A 21,734-nucleotide genomic window follows, 5' to 3' on the forward strand; every position below is an offset into this window, starting at 1 on the left:
AAAAGCAATGGCAACAAAAGCCAAAATTGACAAATGGGATCTAATTAAACTAAAGAGCTTCTGCACAGCAAAAGAAACTACCATCAGAGTGAACAGGCAACCTACAAAATGGGAGAAAATTTTTGCAATCTACTCATCTGACAAAGGGCTAATATCCAGAATCTACAATGAACTCCAACAAATTTACAAGAAAAAAACAAACAACCCCATCAAAAAGTGGGTGAAGGACATGAACAGACACTTCTCAAAAGAAGACATTTATGCAGCCAAAAAACACATGAAAAAATGCTCACCATCACTGGCCATCAGAGAAATGCAAATCAAAACCACAATGAGATACCATCTCACACCAGTTAGAATGGGGATCATTAAAAAGTCAGGAAACAACAGGTGCTGGAGAGGATGTGGAGAAATAGGAACACTTTTACACTGTTGGTGGGACTGTAAACTAGTTCAACCCTTGTGGAAGTCAGTGTGACGATTCCTCAGGGATCTAGAACTAGAAATTCCATTCGACCCAGCCATCCCATTACTGGGTATATACCCAAAGGACTATAAATCATGCTGCTATAAAGACACATGCACACGTATGTTTATTGTGGCATTATTCACAATAGCAAAGACTTGGAACCAACCCAAATGTCCAACAATGATAGACTGGATTAAGAAAATGTGGCAAATATACACCATGGAATACTATGCAGCCATAAAAAATGATGAGTTCATGTCCTTTGTAGGGACATGGATGAAATTGGAAATCATCATTCTCAGTAAACTATCGCAAGAACAAAAAACCAAACACTGCATATTCTCACTCATAGGTGGGAATTGAACAATGAGAACACATGGACACAGGAAGGGGAACATCACACTTCGGGGACTGTTGTGGGGTAGGGGGAGGGGGGAGGGATAGCATTGGGAGATATACCTAATGCTAGATGATGAGTTAGTGGGTGCAGCGCACCAGCATGGCACATGTATACATATGTAACTAACCTGCACATTGCGCACATGTACCATAAAACCTAAGGTATAATAATAACAATAATAATAATAATAATAAAAAGAAATTAGAAGATGGCCCTTTATCTATTGACACAAATGCAGAAGCTGGCCTATTTACAGATTCACAATTGTTAGACAGAAAATATGCCTAAGTGGTAACTGATTCTATTATTAATGTCTCAATTTACTAAACGTAAGTTCTTAGGACCACAATATCTTTTAAGTACTTTTAATGAATTTTATTGGTCTAGTTTCTTTTTTCCACAAATGCAAGTAACTTCAGTTAATAATATTAAGACTTCTTTTGAAGTTTGGCATTTTATTTTGAAAAGTTTGCTCACATTTGTGTAGGACTGAATATATTTGCTAAGTCTACTTAACTATAATCTGGATAATTTCCACGTTATACACATTTTAATATTCTTTTAAAATATTTTTATTAGATTGAAATGACTATTACTATTATATAATGTATGTTATTTTAAGACATGTGACTTGTATAATTGATAGCTGAAAATAGCCTATTTTTCTGGATGCTTTATGTAGGAAAATGGTACTCTTCATCAAAAACATATATATTTTATCGTATGTCACACAAAGCAAGGCTGAATAGTTATAAAATAAGCTTATAAGATAAGGTACATCACTATTGACATGAGTGGATGGTCATGAATGAAGAGTGTTTTTCTTTTCCTTCCATCATAGCTTGGTCTTATTCTTTAGAATAAAGCACAGTAAAATGAAATGAGAAGATACAAAATAATAAATGCAGCCAAAGAGGGCAGCCACATTTTCCTATTGTCCTTTCCAGACAAAGGAGAATTGGAAGGAATGAAAGAAACTGTCAAAAGTCAATTGCATATTTAACAGATATAAGAAAATATGAATTTTAAGCACAGGGCAATTATTGTCAAGCGAGATTATTGAACAAACAGAATTTAGGTTTGCTACTCCTGTTTTAGAGAGCTAGACAGAACCAATAAATTTCAATGGCTACAAATAATATTTTAATTTCTTTATAACAATGCAGAAACAAAGAGGATACATGCATGATAATAGCAAGTTATGAGAAAACATCTACAAGTGGTTATTATAGACAGATTATAAAAGCACAAGCTATATAAAAATATTAGCTATATTATTAATTTTCTGTTTAGAAAATAAGAACATAATGGAATGGTTGAGCCTGCAAAGCATAAAACAATAGATGTGAGCAAGCATAAACTATAGGATATAGTAAATGCAGTGGCTACACAGCTGGGCTTGTGGCAACTTAGAAACTCATGCTTAAAGCCACGGGCATCAGAACCAGAAGGCTGTGTTCCAATCCTGTTTCTACTACTTAGTAGTTGTGGTGATGATAGGCTAGTAAATTAGCCTCAGTTTCCTCTTGTATACCAAAAAAAGAAAAAAAAAAGTGTCTACCTCAAATGGCTCTAGTAAAAACTTTAAAAAGCTAATTCCTCAAACAGCACCTAGCATTCAGTAAACAGTCAAGAAATTTTAGTTCTCGTCATCATCTGTCCTTTGAGTTAGAAATACCTTTCAAAAATAATTTGATTTTATATGGTTGAATTGGATGAGAGTTTATATGGTTTTTATTGACTCTAAAATAGAATCATGCACACAATATTTTAGATAAACAAACTACTGGTTCTGCTGGCATGCTTTAAGAGAGTAGGCATGTCCTCACAGAGACCATTTTAGAACCCCACATCAGCATTCAGTGCACTAAACTCCACTGTCCCTATACTGATAACCTGATTTCTCTTGATTGTTTTATCACAGATTTGAATAGACAGGGCTAAGCAGTGATAAGTTGCACGTTTTATCCTGTATGGCACCAGGAATGATTCTCCCTAACATTGTCACACCACAACAATAATGACATGTTAGTGAATTAACCCCATAGGGAGAGATGGGCTGACTGATGATATTTGACTGCCAGAAACCCTCAACATTTCTAAAATGTATATGAACATTTAAGGTTGCCAAAGACATAACAATGCAGTGGTTGAAGGAAATCCCAAGAAATACTCCAGTACCTTAAAAACCTCAGGAAATGTTTTGTGAAAAGTGATTGAGTGGAAATTAAAAATTATTGTTGAAACAGCTAAATTTTGCTCTCTCTCTCTCTCTCTCTCTCTCCGTCTTTACATATACACATACCCACACATACATACACATGTACATTCAAGATGGATTAGGGATAAGGGTTCTTATGAATGAGATTCTTCATAGAGGAAAAAGAAGGAAGTGATGATTTCACAATATTTTGGCAATATCTGTGAGCTTTCATGTTGACTACAGTTTCTTGAAAATAGAGTGGCAGATTGGGAGGGAAAAGGAGGAAACAACTCTGAATGACTCTTGCAGCCAGGACAGGAGGGAGAAACTAGAAGAGTGGAAAGTCTGTTCTTTCAGGAATCACCTTGGTTTTCTAAGGAAGGGCCAGCTGGGAGAAAAATGGGGGTGTCTCCATTGCCTTTAATTCCTTTCTCTAGTTTAAGAAAGCACTAAACCAGTTTAGAGATGTACAGAAAATGAGACAAGATAAAATGTTAGGAACAAGAAAGAAAACCCTAACAGGGTGAACACACAGATGGTTCTGGAACTGTAATAAAGTTTAGAGAGAGATTATCTAAAGCTTCTCATTTATAAATATAGAAAAGGTTGTCCAAAGTTGTTAATAATACTTAAATAATGTTGCAGAACTAGTTACTGGCCAAGCTAGTGTCAATATTTATGGTTGAGAGGTCTTTTATGCTGTCTTCTTAATGAATTCACTTTAACATACCAAAGCTACTAATTATTTTATTGCTTCATAGTAGATTGTGGTTGTAGATAAGGAAGAATTCACAGGCTTCAGGAACCCCAAAGTAAGATATAAAAAGGACAGAATATTCATCAATGGACGTTGTTGTTGTTTCTTTCTCTTTGGTTTTCTTTTTGCAGTCAGGCCCTTCTTCCTTAGGGCTGCTGCGGTTTGTTGGGGGTTCACTCTAGACCCTATTCACCTGGGTCCCTCTTGCCCCTGGAGATATCACCAGTGGAGGCTGCAGAGCAGCAAAGATGGCAGCCTGCTTCTTCCTCTAGGAGTTCTGTCCCAGAGGGGCACCGACCTGATGCCGGCTGGAACGCTCCCATATGAGGTGTCTGGAGAGTCCTGTTGGGAGGTCTCACACAGTCATGAGGAGCCGGATCAGAGACCCACTTAAATAGGCAGTCTGGCTGCCCCTTGGTGGAGCGGGTGTGCTGGGCTGGGTGGAATCCCCCTCCTCTGGGCTGCCCTGACTCTCCAGAGCTAGCAGACAGGAAAGACTAGGGCTGCTGATCCAAGATACCGCGGTCGCCCTTCCTCCTAGGGGCTCTTCTCAGGGATATCAGAGTTCTGTCCATAAACCCTTGGCTAGGGATGCTGAAATTGTAGCAGGGAGGCCCCGCCCATCGAGGAGAAGGAAAGCAACTGCCTATATAATATTTGGCAAGAATAACTGAGTCTAAGGGTTGAGTGCCTTTCACTATAAAAGTAAGCAGATGGGGAAGAAATTTCAAAACACTATTTCAATTCAAAAAGTATTTATATTTTATTGTATTTCAAATACTGTGTGTGGCTCCAAAGGGAATATGCAAGGATACATAAGATATACTTTGTTTTTTGTCCCCAAAGCACTCCCAGTCAAGTGAAGAAATGAGACTGGTAAGAAAATAATTACACTGTAAATTTATAATAATTATAATGAAATATCCTTTCAACCCCTTTCTTCAATACCTTCCAACTGTTCTTTCTTTATATCACCCACAATCTAACTAGGATCCCTATAAACCTAGTAAATAAAGATTTTCATGGCCAATTTACCCCTACGTTGTAGTTGATTTATCTGTCTGCACAGCTGGCATGCAACACCAGCTTCAAAGCCCTACTAAACACCGAAATTGCTTTTGCCTAAAGGCTAAAGCTGTTTTTAAAACAAGTAGTAGCTAGCTGACCCAAATTAGTACAAGAAAGTTATAAAGAAACACAGCATGGTGTTCAGTTTATGGTAAGAGTTTATAAAGGCTAGCCAGGTGATAGTAAAAACAGAAACAAAAATAGACAAAAAAGACAGTTGTTCAAGACTTTCAAGTCGGAAATGCAGGTGGTCTGATTCTATAATATAGCTGGATATATAAATTGATAGGTTCAAAATTTATTTGAATAAATGTAGAAAGGATATGTATTGTCTAACATCTCTCCAGCTGTTATGAGGCTTCTTAATTTTATTTATGCCTTAACAGACAGACAGAAATCCATATTTAAGGATTAAAGGGTCTAGCATCTGCTACTTTGCCCTAACAGAACTATGGCATCTCCTGGAGGTGCTGAAACTGATTGAACTTTGGATCCACATAAACATTCATGGACTGGCAAACACTGTCATGAAGATAGTGACAAAACCAAAAGAGCAATATCTCAAAACAAAGAACTAACCCAGCAGTAAAATTTCAAATTAATCTGACGTCCTTCACTGATCAGATTAGACTCTCCAAAGCAAGCATATAACCAAGCCAATTTCCCCTAGTTTCCCAGAGGATCAGAACCTAGCTAAGATGGGACTGGTCTCTAGGGTGTGGCAAGTTTGAGCCTGAAATCAATGAGCTAATTCTCTAAACAAGCACTCGTTTATATGAAAAAACACTTACGTAATATGAGTAAAGTATTGAAAGGCAGAATTGTCACTAAAAAAGGTAGAGCAAACTCCCAAATAAGTGATCTTAAATATAAAAAGTAAATAACATTCCCTATATATGCATTTTAAATAAATATACAACTAAACATCATTTTTCATACTTATCCTTTATATGTAAGTCAAATTGCCTTTTCTTCTGCTTTTGGAAACAGATAATTACTGCTTAAAAGCAATTTCAAACGATTAAATACTTACACATGAACACACACATACACACAAATAACAATATTACGAATGGATTTAATAATCAAAATTTCCTCCAATTCATAGTGACATTCCTTCAAATTACTTGTTTTCTTTATATTAGTTATAAAGGTAGTTTATACTTCTGTAAATTATTATACAATTATTTATAGAAAAACTGCCATAAAGAGTGTTTTCTAAAAGCTTCATCAGCTTAACTAACTCAATTCAGAATATTTAAACAAATTCATCATGTGAATTAGGTTTAATAAGGCATTAAAACAACTTGAATTAAGAAAAAACAGCAGCATTATATCATTTTTAGGTATTTTAAGTCCAGAAGTGTATGCACATTAAAAAGTGAGAGCAAAAACACCATTAGGAACGAATTCAATTTTGAAGTCAAATATTTTATTACATTTGTATGAAATAATCAACATCCTTTTAACAATTTTTGCTCTATCCCAAGTTTCCCAAGCAATTGTAAACACTGAAAGAAAACAAACTTGCACAAGAAAGAAAATGACTTACACAAGACAACATAATCTCTCCAGGGAATCTGGTGTTCAGCCTGAAAAACATTTTAATAGCTTTTCTGATTAAAATTCACCATCACAAAAAAGTTAACCACTGAATTTAATTTCCTATTCAGTATACTGTTTTACATCACTTTTATTAAAAACATGTTTTATTAGATTTTCCAATGAAATTAAATGAACAATACATAGTTCTTGCTTTTACTGCTGGTTTATATGCTTTAATAATTACATAAAACTATCTTATTCAACCAAATTGAATGCAATTTTAGCCACAAGCATATTTTTACTAAAATTTTATTCACATATAAACTGGGCAGTAAAAACAGCATTGCAAAGCAGTATTTCATGTGTGTTTGTGTGTGTGTTCTAAAGTCCAGTGTATGCAGTGTTCATATACGTAAGATTGAAAACAGACTGTAAAATTTCTTAGAGTAGAATAGGAGCATTTTCAAAATTTATAAAAGAACTGTCATATGTGACAATTGTCATAACTAAGAAAACAGAGCTAATTGAAACACATACAAACACATACATATACTAGGAATGAACTTACATGCTATGCCTCATTCAAAAAGTAACTCAGAAGTTACTGGTCACAACATTTGAGCATGAAGTGCACCAATGTGACTTAATCCCCTTTAGACCTATTGCCATTTTGACACTCCAGAACAGCTGGGTAGAATAGTAAAGAATATCTTCACAAGCATAGTGTGGAGCACTGGTTCCCATACTTACATCCCACACAATTCTTAGTCATCCCATCTGAGACGGGTCCCCTGAATCTGTATTTTTAAAATAAATTCCCAATGTAGGAGTTTCAGGAGGCCAGTTTAGCACACACTCTGAATTAAGATATAAGAAAAAGTGAAACTCCAACAATCATATCTGTTAATGTACTTATTTATCTCACAATCAGATTGCTATTTTTTGTTAACTTACTCCCCTCTATGTTTCCACTGAAAAGAGGACTGTGATAATTTACCAGTGTACAAGTCAAGAGATACACAATGTACGTATGTAAGCATGATTGCTATCTGAAACAGAAATGCATCTCAATTTCAAAAACACTTTGTTTCCATATCTTTCATATTCTAGTTTAAGCTATTTTAAAGCTTGGACCATTAGTTCAAATCAAGGAAGTATGGCAATTTCATATGGTTCAATCTAATATGCAATGTTCATGCTTGTAAATCCATTGTCCAACTTATGCTAGAATTTAATATGTATTAGTTGAGTGAATAATGAAATATTGGACCTCACATCATTTACCCTTGTCCTAAGTATACCCAAGGATCCAAGTGAGTTACCTTTTAGAATTATATCTCTGAATGGTACATTTGCCTTTTTTTTTTTTACTACCTAGCCTCTGAATATGCTTCCTATTTTTGATGAATTCTATTAATATATCATATGTGTTTTAGTGGGAGGCAAAGATTTTTACTATGGAAGCCAAAAGGCTCAAAGGACCGTGGGAAAATATTTAATATAGAACTATTTTAAATGGATTTCTTAATAGCTTTTATAGCTGATTAAGCTGACATACAGAGAATTTAAGGGTATGCCTCAACATTCCTTTGTATTCCTATTATCTTTTTAAAAAATGCAAATATATATATATATAAATTGTTGCAATTTAAAAATACATAAATATATTGGTAATATCTAATAATCTTTCTAATTATTTGTGCTTAAAAAAGCAGAAATACTCCCTTACAAAATATCAATAGTTTACATTAAAGTGTTAACTCAGAAAAGTGATTAAAATGGTTCTTAGAAAAGTATCCTTCTATAAAATGAAGTAAAATGCTTATTTTGAACTGAAACTTTAAGTCTGTTTCTAAATCTGACACTTTTCTTTTGCCAGATATCTTTTTAAAATAACCCCAGACAAGGAATGAACATCGGCTGTTTTAGAAGGTACAAATTCATAATAAAGTAAATAATTGATTTAGGAAAGGGAATACATTTTTGAGCTAATCCATGCTGCCATAAATGTCTAGGATCTGAGATTCAAACACAGAAGCTCAAGTGACAAAATTTCTGTTTCTAATCCATTTAAATGGCTGGCAGAAGAAGAAGAATGCTTACAAATTGCTGAATATTTGAAGGATGCCTTTAGCTGTTAGGCCTCGAGATGCTTTTTGAAATTCTGTGAACCGCAGCCATTGCATAGCAAAACTTCCTCCATAATAAGCTCCTTATATTCCACAACACCTTCAAGGTGTTGTGCTTTTACTCATGCTTTCATGAGTAAAGCAGATGTATATATAACCTTTAAATGATTTTAACTTAAAAACATTCTTTTAAGTCTGTAAAAAAAATTTAAATAGCGCAACATAGTTCCCTCAAAACCAAAAATGAGGGTAAAATACTTTTTATGCGAAGATTCAGTTTCTATGCATTTTTTGCCTTCATGTTTTTATTGAGTTAGGGAAATATTATAAACCTAAAAAAGGCAAAAGAAGCAGAATACTATACATTAATCCTGAAGCGTTCTTCTCATTACAAATTCTTCATTCAGGTTTGTGTCTTCTTGACCTTTATCTAATTATCTAGCCTGGGGAAAAATATTTTTCTTCTTTTTCACCTTTTCTGAGTGTATACATATCTATATATATAGATATATATTTCCAACACAATGCACATTTGATAGTCTTCTTTTCCCTTAGTTTTTAATGAATACCTTTCAAATTTTCTATAACCATAGTGAAATAAAAATTGTAAAAAAGTTATTTTACTCTTCATTTTATATGGTGCCCAATAAGTACATTTTTATACCTACCTGTTATAATTATTAGGAAGGATTTATAAAAATCATGATGTCCTACTTCAATTTCTCTAAATAAAATCTTAATCACTTAATGTTAAAAAAATTTTTAATTTAACCTAAAACAATTTGTATTGTTTAGATTTTCAAAATATTAAACAGGGATTTCAGTCAACTGTTAAAATAGGAATTTCTCCTATAGTTTTTCCAGACTTCAGACACATTCAACCAATGGCTAAAGAGAACAGAGTTTAACTGCCAGTCAAAATAAAATAATGATCTATATTTACACTGTCTGACACAGTAGCCACCGGTCACGTGTAGCTATTTAAATTTGAATTAAAATTAAATTACAATAGTTTCTCAGTAACACTAGCCCTATTTCAAGTACACAATAGCCACAATGTGGAGAGCGACTATCAAGTTGGACAGTGTAACTAAAGAACTATTCTGAGATTGCAGAAAGACAACTGGGCACTGATTCCTAGGCTTTTCTTCGACCCCTAATTCTCAACATCTCTCCACTGCATCTCCTCAATCCCCATCATACTGGATTCTTGCACAGACCCTTATTCTCTGCCTATACCATTTGTTTTCAACTTAGGGTAATTTTGTCCCACAAGGGACATTTGCAACATCTGAAGATATTTTTATTTGTCCCAGTTGGGAGAAGGGGAGCTAAGAACATGCAGCAGGTAGAGGCCAGGAAGCTGCCAAACATTGTGCAATGCAGAGGACATCCCTCTCCAACAAAGAGTTGTGTGTCAATAGTGGAAACACTGAGTTTGATACACATTCCTTCAAATTGTGTGTTATATGAGGTAGGTCCCATGCCTTTTTTTTTCTTACTGTGATACACACACACACACAAACACACACACACACACACCCCTAATATAGGAAGCTCTAAAAGAAAGGTAATGTTAGACAAACCAAGATACAGAAGAGCATAAATGACATAATTCTAGGTTTTTGATGACAAAATTTTCTGAGTATGTATATGGGTGTGTATTTGTAAACAGGAAAAAAAGAAATTTTACAGAAGGTTGTCAATATGGATTACCTAGGAGAGTACCATTGTCAGAAGGAAGGACAGAAGAAAATAAGATAAATATGTAAAACTTATGTTACAAAATATAATTATGGTGAAAAGTTATATTTTAATCATTTAAATGATGGAGAATGTAAGAACTAACTCAAATGAAGCCAATGAAAGGAAAACCTTAAGCATGTGAAGACTCATTAATTAATATGGTATTTTCATTCTAGAAGAGAAACAGCTAATAAGTGAGAAAAATAATGCAGTTTCATACAGTGATAAGTCCTCTGAAGAATGTTAACAATTAGGAAATAGGTAAGGGGAGATAGTCCTGAGCTCAGGAAAGATGTCAGGGCTTGGAGAAATAAATTTGGGATTCATCTAGATACAGATGGTATGGAAAGCAACATGGTTAGATGTGGTGTCCTAGGGAGTGAGAAAAAGGAAGAGAGAGTTGAAGCCTGCACTCTGGCATCTATAGAATAGAACATAGAAAAGGAGCCTACAGAGATGAATGAGACAGAAATTGCACCAGAAAAAAAAGGTGGGGAGCGTTGTCCTTAAACATTAGCATTGAAGGAGATGAGGACTAAGGGTTGACCAATGAATTAAGCAATAAGAAGCCTGCTGGTGATGTTCACAAGAACAAGTGAAGTTGGTGGCAAGGATGAAAGCCTACTTGAGATGAGCCAAAAAGGGTAGAGTGGAAATAACAGGACAAATCTTTCAGAGTTTCACTATAAAGTCTTTTGCAGGGGTGGTGCAGAGAAATAGGGTAATGAATGAAGAGGTGCAATAGGATATGACATGGTTGAATGTTTCTGTCCCATCCAAAATTGATGTTGAAACTTAATCTCCAGCATAGCAGTATTAAGAGGTATGGCCTTTAGGATGTGTCAGTCTCATCTGATGAATAGGATTAGGTGCCCTTATAAAAGGGCTTGATAGGCCAGCCACAGTGACTCATGCCTATAATCCCAGCACTTTGGGAGGCTGAGACGGGCGGATCACTTGAGGTCAGGAGTTCAAAATCAGCCTGGTCAACATGGTGAAACCCCATTTCTACTAAAAAAAAAAAAAAAAAAATTAGCTGGGTGTGGTGGTGTGTGCCTGTAATCCCAGCTACTCAGAAGGCTGAGGCAGAAGAATTGCTTGAACCCGGGAGGCGGAGGTTGCAATGAGCCAAGATCATACCACTACACTCCAGCCTGGGCAACAGAGCAAGACTCCATCTTAAAAATACAATAATAAAACAAAATAAAACAAAACGGCTTGACAGAAGGAGTTTACCCCTCTTTGGATCCTGCCACCATGAGAGGATATGGTGTTCCTTTCCTCGGGAGGATTCAGCAATAATGCACTATCGTGGGAGAACAAGCTCTTCCAGACACTGAACCTACTGGCACCTAGATCTTGGACTCCCAGATCTCGGACTCCAGAACTGTGAGAGATAAATGTCTGTTCTTTATAAATGACTCAGTCTCAGGTATTTTGTTGTAGCAGCACAAACGGAAAAAGACAAAATCAATTGAGGCATTTTAAAGAAGATATTTATCAAATTATGTTTGTATGTAGATTCTAATAATCCAGTACAGTGGGGAAAACCTCTGATGCAGGAGAAAGAGGAGGGATCATTGCAAGAGAAAACTCAGCAAGAAATGTAAGAAAAAAGTATCTTACATGTAAGGCAAGGAAGGGTTAGGCCTAGGTTAGAAAAGGAACAACTAGATAGGTGATTACCCTTGAAACATTCATCAATATATCATGAGAAAGTGCTTTTCCCTAAGAGTACATAATATTTGGAGTTATTCTACTGCATTTGATTAAAATCAATATAGATTTATATCACAGCAGTTGTGCCATAGCCAAAGACCTGCAGCTTGCAACTTCAGTCAAGTAAACAATGAATTTGCATGATGAGAGACATCCTCTACATTCTCTATACATCCTCTACATTATCTATATTCCCTAAAATTATAGACTAAGATGATGAGGAGATACCTAAGTTAAATGCATAAGCAAATTAATGGAGTGATATACATTACTAAGAATATTTCAGTTACTCTATGATCTTGGTACTATACAATGGCCATTAAAAAAATACAAAATCTGAGGAATGCCTACTCATGTTTTAGAAGAAAAGAGAAAATTTATATCTAAATCAGAAAAACTTCATTCTTATAATATTTCCAAATAAATGGCTTTTCTACTGCAATAGCTATTTTAGCACGTAGCAATTAAGATACGATCTTAAAGTCACTGATAATCAATGCATTCCTCATTTTCTTATAACTCATGCTAACAAGGACACCAGCATCTTTTAAGATTAATCTGAAATGAGAAAAAGAAAAGCCCCTCTGTTCTTGGACGTTTTTTATGCTTAAAACTAGGGATTTCTTAAGCCTTGCCAACACAAACAGAACACAAATAGCAGCTAGAAATACAGCAATCTTTTGCAACCAGTTTGTAATAGCAACTGTCAGAGAAAGCAAAGATTTTTTCAGTATCTATAAATGTAAGCACAAAACTCTTCAATCAAAAAGTTCATATGAACTTGTTAAATACAGAAATAATACACAAATTTTGAATATAATTGGCCAATTTCCTTCTATTTAAAACCCTTTTTGTCCGCAATTACCAAAATAAGTCACATTGACTTGTATACATAATTGTATATTTACAAAGACAAAAATCTACAAAGGTAGTGTTCAAAGATCTCCAAAAATATTAGGCCTACAATGTTAGTATGACATCTACTTTCTCTACATATCTAGCTTTCTTCCTATCAAGAACAATAGGCTGATTCAGAAATCTTTCATGAACCCAGCAATAAGAGATCATGAGCTTTCTTTCCTTAACAGCTGAATAAAGTAGCTCAAAAATCATAGCAAAATATCATCTTACTCAGCACTATTGCTCTGGTAAAATCTCCTTTAATATCTAGTGATTCTTATTTGAAACTTGTCTTTTACATAGAAGATAAACATCCAAATTAATCTTTTGATCATATCTAACTGCTTAATTTAGTCAGAAGAATGACAGTCCAAGAAATCAAAGCTAGAAAATATCACAGACACCAAACTGTATAGATATAACACATATTTTAAGTTCAGGGAGCAAAACATGAATTAGCTTGAATTTTATAACCAATATCTGCTTATAAATCAGTCTAACACCTTGGTTTTGAACAAAGTTTTGAATTAAAAAATAGTGAAGTGGATGATACAACCTAAATACATAGAGAAAAGTTCCCATAAAAATTGACACAAGAATTAAGAGGTAGTTGTTGTTTCCATGCATTCTGACTCATTTTTTTGCTGTTGTTTTGCTTATTTAGTCAAACTGAAAGGCTTACCGTCTTGCTGGCCATGAAGATTCTGGGGACTTTGCATTCTTTCTTCAAGATTGGAGCTAAGATCAGAGTTCACAGCTGACATCCGTGTTGAATCACTCATGTCAAATTCATCACTTTCTATTGAACTTTCATCCTGAAAATAGTTTTAAAATATCATCAAGCAATTAAAAATATAATACATTTAAATAATAACCATTTTATCTACACGGTCAATTGAAGTTTAACCAGTAAATTTTTACAGAATTCAGAAAAGTATGTTACAAACTAATAGATGTTTAAAATAACAAACAATGGGCTGGGCGTGGTGGCTCACACCTGTAATCCCAGCACTTCCGGAGGCCGAGGCGGGTGGATCACGAGGTCAGGAGATGGAGACCATCCTGGCTAACACGGTGAAACCCCATCTCTACTAAAAATACGAAAAGAAATTAGCTGGGCGTGGCGGCGAGTGCCTGTAGTCCCAGCTACTCAGGAGGCTGAGGCAGGATAACGGCTTGAACCTGGGAGGCAGAGCTTGCAGTGAGCTGAGATCAAGCCACTGCACTCCAGCCTGGGCGACAGAGCATGACTCCGTCTCAAAAAAACAAAAAACAAAAAACAAAAACAATGGAATAATTTCTCCCTTCAAGGAATTTCAAGACTTGTGAAATAATATAAAGAATGATTTTATAGTAAATACCTTCTAAAAGAGTTAATCATAAAATGTAACATAAAGAGAAATACAAGTTTTGATTAAAAACTAAATGACCAAAAAATGTTGTAAGCAGAAATCTCAGAATGCAGAAACGGCTTTATAAAAAAATTTTCATTGGCAAACAGGATAGATTCTAATATAGCGAACTTATATATTAGGTTCAAAGTCCACATGTAATGGAGAGCAAGATAATCTTAGTACACCCTTTCTTTCTTTACAAGCAAATATAAATTGCAGGGCAACCACAAAGAGGAGTTCTAGGTAAAATTGTCCATGAAACATTTACTAAAAGTCAGTTCATAAAACGGAATTACCAAAAGGCCAGTTTGCCAAATGGCCAATTTATCAAAACTTTCCAAATGTTAAACCAAATTTAGGATATATTATTGCAGTCGTTTACTGAAGCAAACTTCATTTGGAGAACCAATTTTTGGACAAATGGTATACTTATACAGGCTGGAAGGCCCGGGAAATCTGTGCAAAATGTAAATTTTTAATCAAAATCTCTAGCTTTGACTTTAATTTGTAAATGTTTGATCTGAACGTTTAACACTAATATAATAATCAGCAGTAGTAGTGCTGCTATTTATGTTGCACACGTTGTTCTTTATATTTTATCACAACTATGAATTAGCTACAAATTTGCAAACAATTTATAGATGAAGAAATTGAGGCACAGAGAAGTTAAATCATTTTCCCTGCTATTATATACTACAACCGGTAGTCATATGAAGTCATCCAGACTTGAGGAAACAATATATTTGAATAGGAAGAATTACCTTGGTTTCATAAATGACATCTTGGCATCAGCAAAGAAGTTTCTATTATTAACGAACAAGACCATCCTGGTAGACTAATAAATTGGCATTCTGATTCTTAAGTCAGGCTTGGTGGTTTTGGCTGTGGTGTCTTTCCTTTATCAAAGACTGGGTCATGCTTGGGCACACTGAGTAGCACTAGCTCTTCATTAACTCAGTAAGGAAACGCCACTGTGTTAGACCTCTGGACAATCAGCCACATAGACTTCTCTTAGTTGCATGCCCTCTCTCAATACATTATGTTTACTCCAATTCTAAATTCTAATGTGTGTGTGTGTGTGCAAAAATAAGAGACTTCAATGTGGACTGACATTATCAGTGATAACAATGTGGACTTGTTACTAGTGTTGATCATATACAAATACATACATATATATACATGTTGATAGATGATACAGATATCTATCAGATACACTATATATACTTTCTGTGATGTCATAGTATTTTAGAGGATATTCTCAGAAGCCAGACTTCCTAGATTCAGGTCCATATTCTGCCAGTTATTAGATATGCTACCTTAAGCAAGTTACCTCAACCTACTTGTGCCTCAGTTTCTTTATCTATACAATGGGAATAAAAATTGTGCTGATCTGACAGAGTCACATGAAGAGTGAGGGCGTGTACTATATTTAAAGTATCTAGAACAATGTCAGGTACATGACAAGCAAATAAAACTGTTTAATATTACTATATGGAATATACAATAAATTCTACAGTATATAAAATTATGCACATTTATTACAGTATATGAACATATACAACAAAATATAACACATTTCAATATAATGGTAAAGGCAAACAAAATGTGTTACTAAAGGAGCTGTGTGTTTACATAAACATATAAAGAGTCTTTATAAGTATTTGTTATAAAGGTCACAAAAAGCTAACTATAAGTAATCTAGTAAAATATCATTTATATGGCATATAAATATGTAAAATGTATATGTATATGAGGGTATGTATGTGTGTGTGTATTTATGTTTAAAGAAGAGCTAAATATAAAAATTCAAGTCACAGCCTCTGTTCTATGAAATGGTTGTAAAAACAGCCACAGCATATTATGGAAAATCAATATATTTTTTATCACCACTAAAATGTATGCTGACACTCTTGCCAGCATACATTTTAATAAATTCAGATGAGAGATTAAAATGTTTATGTAACCAAGTGTATAGTTATGTATTTTTGTAATTAAAAAAACCATGTTAAATTATTTACCATCATAAGTGGCTTAATGATTGAGAATATTTTAAATATTTTCCTCCACTACTACATATGAAATATAATTCATTTTCACAATTACATTCCTTATTAGAATTCAATTGTTATACATTTGTTAAGAGCTTTAATGAGACTAAGTGCATGTATTCATTCTGTATATTCTATTCTAGTTAATAATTGATTAAATTATTGTTTTTAATAAAAGTTAGCAGAGGTATATGAAATATAAGCTTGTGCTTTTTTACCAACATAGATAAAATACTAATTACACTAGGAAGAAACTACTGAAGGCTTCTAAGAATAAGGGATCAGAAAACTTGACTGATCTGATATTAAGTATTTTATTCATGATTATCTCTACACCATTCATCTAATTCCTTTCCTCTATGAAAATCTATTTTGTTTGACAACCAGAAAAAAACTCTCCACATCATACTGTGTAAGCTTATTTCTTACATGACTAAAACCTCATGATAATGAAAGTCATGGCCAGAGACCATAGTAATTCTGCCTCCTTGAAACTTAATGTTTTAATATTAGAACAATTTAACTGTAACAAATAACTTTCTTTTCAGTCTTTTCCCTTTTAAACATGGCACTTATTTATTTCTCAAAAGCTTTGTTATTGAGCTTTTATTTCTATCTTCAGAAGTTGCTTGAAATGGAGACCCCTAATCTGCTCCATATTTCATTTTAGTTTTCAAGTTCCAGATATTATCTATAAAGGGTCTCTACCATGTACCTCCTGATTTCGCCTGCTATTGTCCTGCCTGATTAGTTCAAAATTGTATTTTGCCATTTCCTAAACTATGTAATAATAGTCTCCCAGTTAACTTATCCACATCCAGTTTCTCTACACCAGTCCTGCCTATTAACAATTGCCAAATTAATCTTCCCATTTCTGAACTTGTCACTTCTCTGCTTATAAATTTGCAGCCCTATCCATTGTTTATCAAATAATGTGTATGCTATTCAATCAAATATTTACGGTTTCCCATAAGACTGCTTAAAAACCACTCCCACCAATCTTCTCTTCTGTTGATTTTTTAAAACTTATCATCTGCTCAAATCAAATTAAAGCTTACATTATCAGCATCTCTATGAAATTCATCATCTCAAACCTCAGTGTGCATGAGTGTAGATCCTGTTAAAAATTCATATCCCCAGGTCCCACACATCAGACCTAGAATTAGAATCTTTGGGGTGGTGTCCTACAACATGTAGTTTAATGAGCTATTTAATGCTGGCTATCTGCCCAGTCCAGTGCTGTTCAAGAAAACATTGTGCAATGATGGAATTGCTCTATAATATTCTCTATTCAATAAGGTAAATACTAGTCATATGTGGCTATTGAACATTTGAAATGTGGTTAGTGTGACTTAAGACCTGAATTTTTAGTTTTAGTTAATTTTAATTAATGTTCAGTTAAACTTATACATTCACATGTGACTAATGACTACCATCCTGAGCAGTGCATGACTGACAATCCTTTGTTGTGAGATCTTGAAAATATACTCAGTCATTCACTACTAGCAATACAGTAAACATCTTAATAGATAAATTGTTGTTTCATATATCACATTCCTTAGGATAAATTTCTAGTCAAGTAATATAAATATATTTGAAAAGTTTTTAATAATTATCATCAAATCATCCCCCAGAAAGTTTGTTCGAGTTTAAACCCTCACCAACAGTTTATAAGAAGGTCAAATGATCTCATATTGGATACAGTATTTTGTAAAATCTGTCTCAATGTAGTAAGCTTCAAATAACAAGTTAATTCATTAAAATTTTATTTTGGTTAATATAGGAGGTTGAGGTTTTTTTATGGATATTGACCAAGTAGTGGATAATTTCCAAAGATGGCTACGATGGATCCCGTGCCCTCTCCACTGCCCCTTACATGCATGCGGCTCCTCAGATCAAGGAACAGTATTTCTCTCTCCTCCCCTTGAAACTAGGCTGGTTTTGTTATTTGCTTTGGTCAACAGAAATGTGGCAGAAGTGATGCTGCGTCAGTCCCAGAACAACAGGGAGCTTCCGCTTCCTGTCTCTTAGAAGCCAGCTGCCATACAATAAAGCTGTCAGATAAGAAGTCTGACTACCCTGAGACCAGCACACTGTGAGGAAGCATAAGCCAGCCACATGGAGAGTGAGAGGTCACGTAAAGGAGCATAAAGGAGCATCAAGGAGCCAGGTACTTAAGTGAGGTTTTCTTGGACTATCCAGCCAGGTACAGCTACCAGTTGAATGTCACTGAGTAAATGATCCTAGCTTATGCCAGAAGTAACAAAATAAATCACCCAGAGATTCTTGGCTAACTGCTTAACCCATAGAATAATGAGTATTAATAAATCATTGTTGTATTAAGACACTAAGTTTTAGGGGTGGTACATAGCAAAAGAAAACTGAAAAACATCCAATTTCTCCCCTTTGAACTACACCATAGCATTCTATTTACATTGATTTGTTGCTTAAAAAAACAAATAGTTAACACTAATTTTAAGTAGATGTGTTGCAAAGTAGGAAAACTTTGGGCTCCAAAGTTATTTAAACCTACGTTCAAATATCTAATCTTCTCTCAACCAGTTTAATCATTAGGGTAAGTTTTATCAGCTAAAAACCTTGGTGCCCCATCTGCAAAATGGAGGTGGAACAACATGTCAGTGGTTCTAAGTAGTAAATTATTTATGGCCAGTTTCCTAAATTTTCCTGTGTGTTTTTTCTCTCCACATCAATTCTTTCTTTGATGGGTGAATAAAAAGAGTAATTTAATAGAATTTTGACATTTGAATATGTTTTGACATTTTTCACAAGATAGTCTTAGCAAACTGTTTAAAAATATTATTTCAGGCCAGGCACGGTGGCTCACACGTGTAATCCCAGCAGCTTGGGGGGCTGAGGCAGGTGGATCACCTGAGGTCAGGAGTTTGAGACCAGCCTGGCCAACATGGTGAAACCCAGTCTCTACTAAAAATACAAAAATTAGCCTGGCATAGTGGTAGGCACTTGTAATCCTAGCTACTCGGGAGGCTGAGGCAGGAGAATCGCTTGAACCCGGGAGGCGGAGGTTGCAGTGAGCCGAGATCGCACCACTGCACTCCACCCTAGGCAACAGGGTGAGACTTTGTCTCAAAAAAAAAAAGACAACAACTACACATGCTTCTGTCCCTGATTATTTCAGTATCTCTGGAAACATCCTGACCTGTCACTTCCATGAACTCTTCCCTAATGATCTGGTCTTCTACCTTTCTTCAACCATTTTGCTCTCATAATCATGTTCTATGCATTTCATTACCAGCAACTGCACATCCTCCAAAATCTTGATTTCAAGCATCTCACTGTCTACACAACATCTCAAATTTCCCAGATCACTTGCTCTAGTATTGCACGTATTTTAGTATTCCAATGAAATTTCTATCCCACTGATATTTATCACCCCTTGATTCTAACCCTCTAACCCTTTTGCACTAACCTCCCCTGCTCTCACCCCACCTCTCTCATGACCTCACTTATATTCTTATGTGGCTAGAATTCCATGGCTTGTCATTTTAATCATACCCTTATATACCACTTCTATTCTTTCGACAAGACCCAAAATATGAGTAATTCTGTTTTTTCCCTTACTCTCTTCTACACATGCCCCTATATAGCTGGACATAGAGATATGCAATTATTTAAATGACTTCACTTGAAACTCAAAAGAGGTCCATTTTCCTGGTTAATTCACTCCTCACTGTCTAGATTTCTACTTTTCACATCCTCTCCTCTTCTCAAACTTTCAACACCTTCTCAAACATCCTCAGTCTTGCTTTTTTTAAAAAACTGATGAATTAGGAGCAAACAGAAGAACAATTCCACAATCTCCACCACTATTTCCATTCACCTACTTCTATCTGATCCCTCCTGTCTGTGCTCCACTCTAAGGCCAAATTTTCCAATTTTGTACAAGAAATCCTACCTATTAATGCCAACGATATTGCTTCATCAATTCTCCTTCCTCTTTCCTGAATCACTATTTTCCTCTGCTACATGAATCTCATCAACATGTAAATATGCTATAATTTCTCTGATTTTAGAAAAAATACATAATAAAACACTCCTGTTCCCATGCTCCCTCTAGCTCCCAACTCTTTCCCCTGCTCCCCTTCATAGCAAACTCTTCAATGGCCTTGCTGCTCTCATCCTGAGCACCCCATAAAAACTGCTCTTGTAAAGAACGCCATTGACTTCCACCAGGCTAAATACAAATTTAATTTTCAGACTTCAGTATAACTGACTTATCACTTGATTTGACATAATACATTACCGTAGACATATTGAAAAACTTTATTTCCAGTTTTATTCTAGTTCACAAACCCTCCTGCTTTTCCTAATACCCTGGCTGCTCTTTCTCAGTATCCTCTGTTGGTTCCTCCTCATCTGCCAGATGTTATAACATTGGAATTTCCCAAATCAAAGTTATTGGGCTTCGTTTGTTCAATCTACACCCGTTACCTTGGTAGTACCTTCAGTCACATGGCTTCACACACTATCTGCCGATGGATGATGCTTGGCCTTATGTCTAGCTTAGTTCTTTGCTCTTAATTACACATGCCAACTGTCTAATTGACAAATCTACTTGAATCTCTAATAAACCTCTTAAATATACTTGAATTTCTAATGAAGAGCTCACAATTGAACTTCTAGTATCATACCTCAAATGTTTTCTACCCACAGTTTTTCTTACACTAGTTAATACCAATTCTACCCTACTTGTTCAGACTAAAAACCTTGAGGCCATTACTACCTCTTGACCTTCATGCTTCACATCGAATCTGTCAGCAAAACTTAAAATCTATTCATAATTTCACTTCTTTTCACTACCTAAACCACCATGTCTTTGATCCCAGCCACTATTATCTTCTTTCCTGAAACATCCTTCAGAAGCTTTTGTTAAATCCAACAGAACGTATACTCATAAGAGGACCATTGAAAACCCTTGGCACTAGCTTCTTCTAGAAACATGTAGCAAAGGAAACTCTTGCCAGCAGGGCAGCATCAGGTGTTTCTCTTCATGGAAGCCCTTGCAGGGCTCATGTAGCAATTCACATAGTTAATTAGACATATTTTCTTTAGCTCTTCCTGTGATATAGCTCAGGTACAAGAAAGCAGTAATCATACTGGGTAGGTTAGAAACTTAGCAGAGAAACCCCATGACCCAAAAGAGACAAAATCTCTTATCACACCACAGCTAATAACTTAAGGTCCCCACAAACGACATGCCAATTACAAAAATCATCCAACTCAAGGAAATCTAAAGATTCTAACCAGATATTTCTAGTCTTCTGATACAGTTTATCAATTGGAATCATTTTTGCCATAGCAACCTTGCCTAGTAACA

The 21,734-nt window shown here is 35.1% G+C and overlaps 1 protein-coding gene across 8 annotated transcripts in view; it reads right to left on the reverse strand.

The window, feature by feature from the left end:
• Positions 1-21,734, reverse strand: part of NOL4 (nucleolar protein 4) — a 376,171-nt gene that overhangs the window by 241,530 nt on the left and 112,907 nt on the right. For 7 of the 8 annotated variants that reach the window (XM_054460888.2, XM_054460889.2, XM_054460890.2 and 4 more), the window contains one exon: positions 13,619-13,751. In XM_054460888.2, the coding sequence (XP_054316863.1) occupies positions 13,619-13,751 (133 nt within the window). Of the gene's footprint in view, positions 1-6,449; positions 6,490-13,618; positions 13,752-21,734 lie in introns of those variants that run through there. The other variant, XM_054460893.2, reaches the window with a different exon arrangement.

Source organism: Pongo pygmaeus, chromosome 17, assembly GCF_028885625.2.
Source record: "Pongo pygmaeus isolate AG05252 chromosome 17, NHGRI_mPonPyg2-v2.0_pri, whole genome shotgun sequence".
NCBI lineage: Eukaryota > Metazoa > Chordata > Mammalia > Primates > Hominidae > Pongo > Pongo pygmaeus.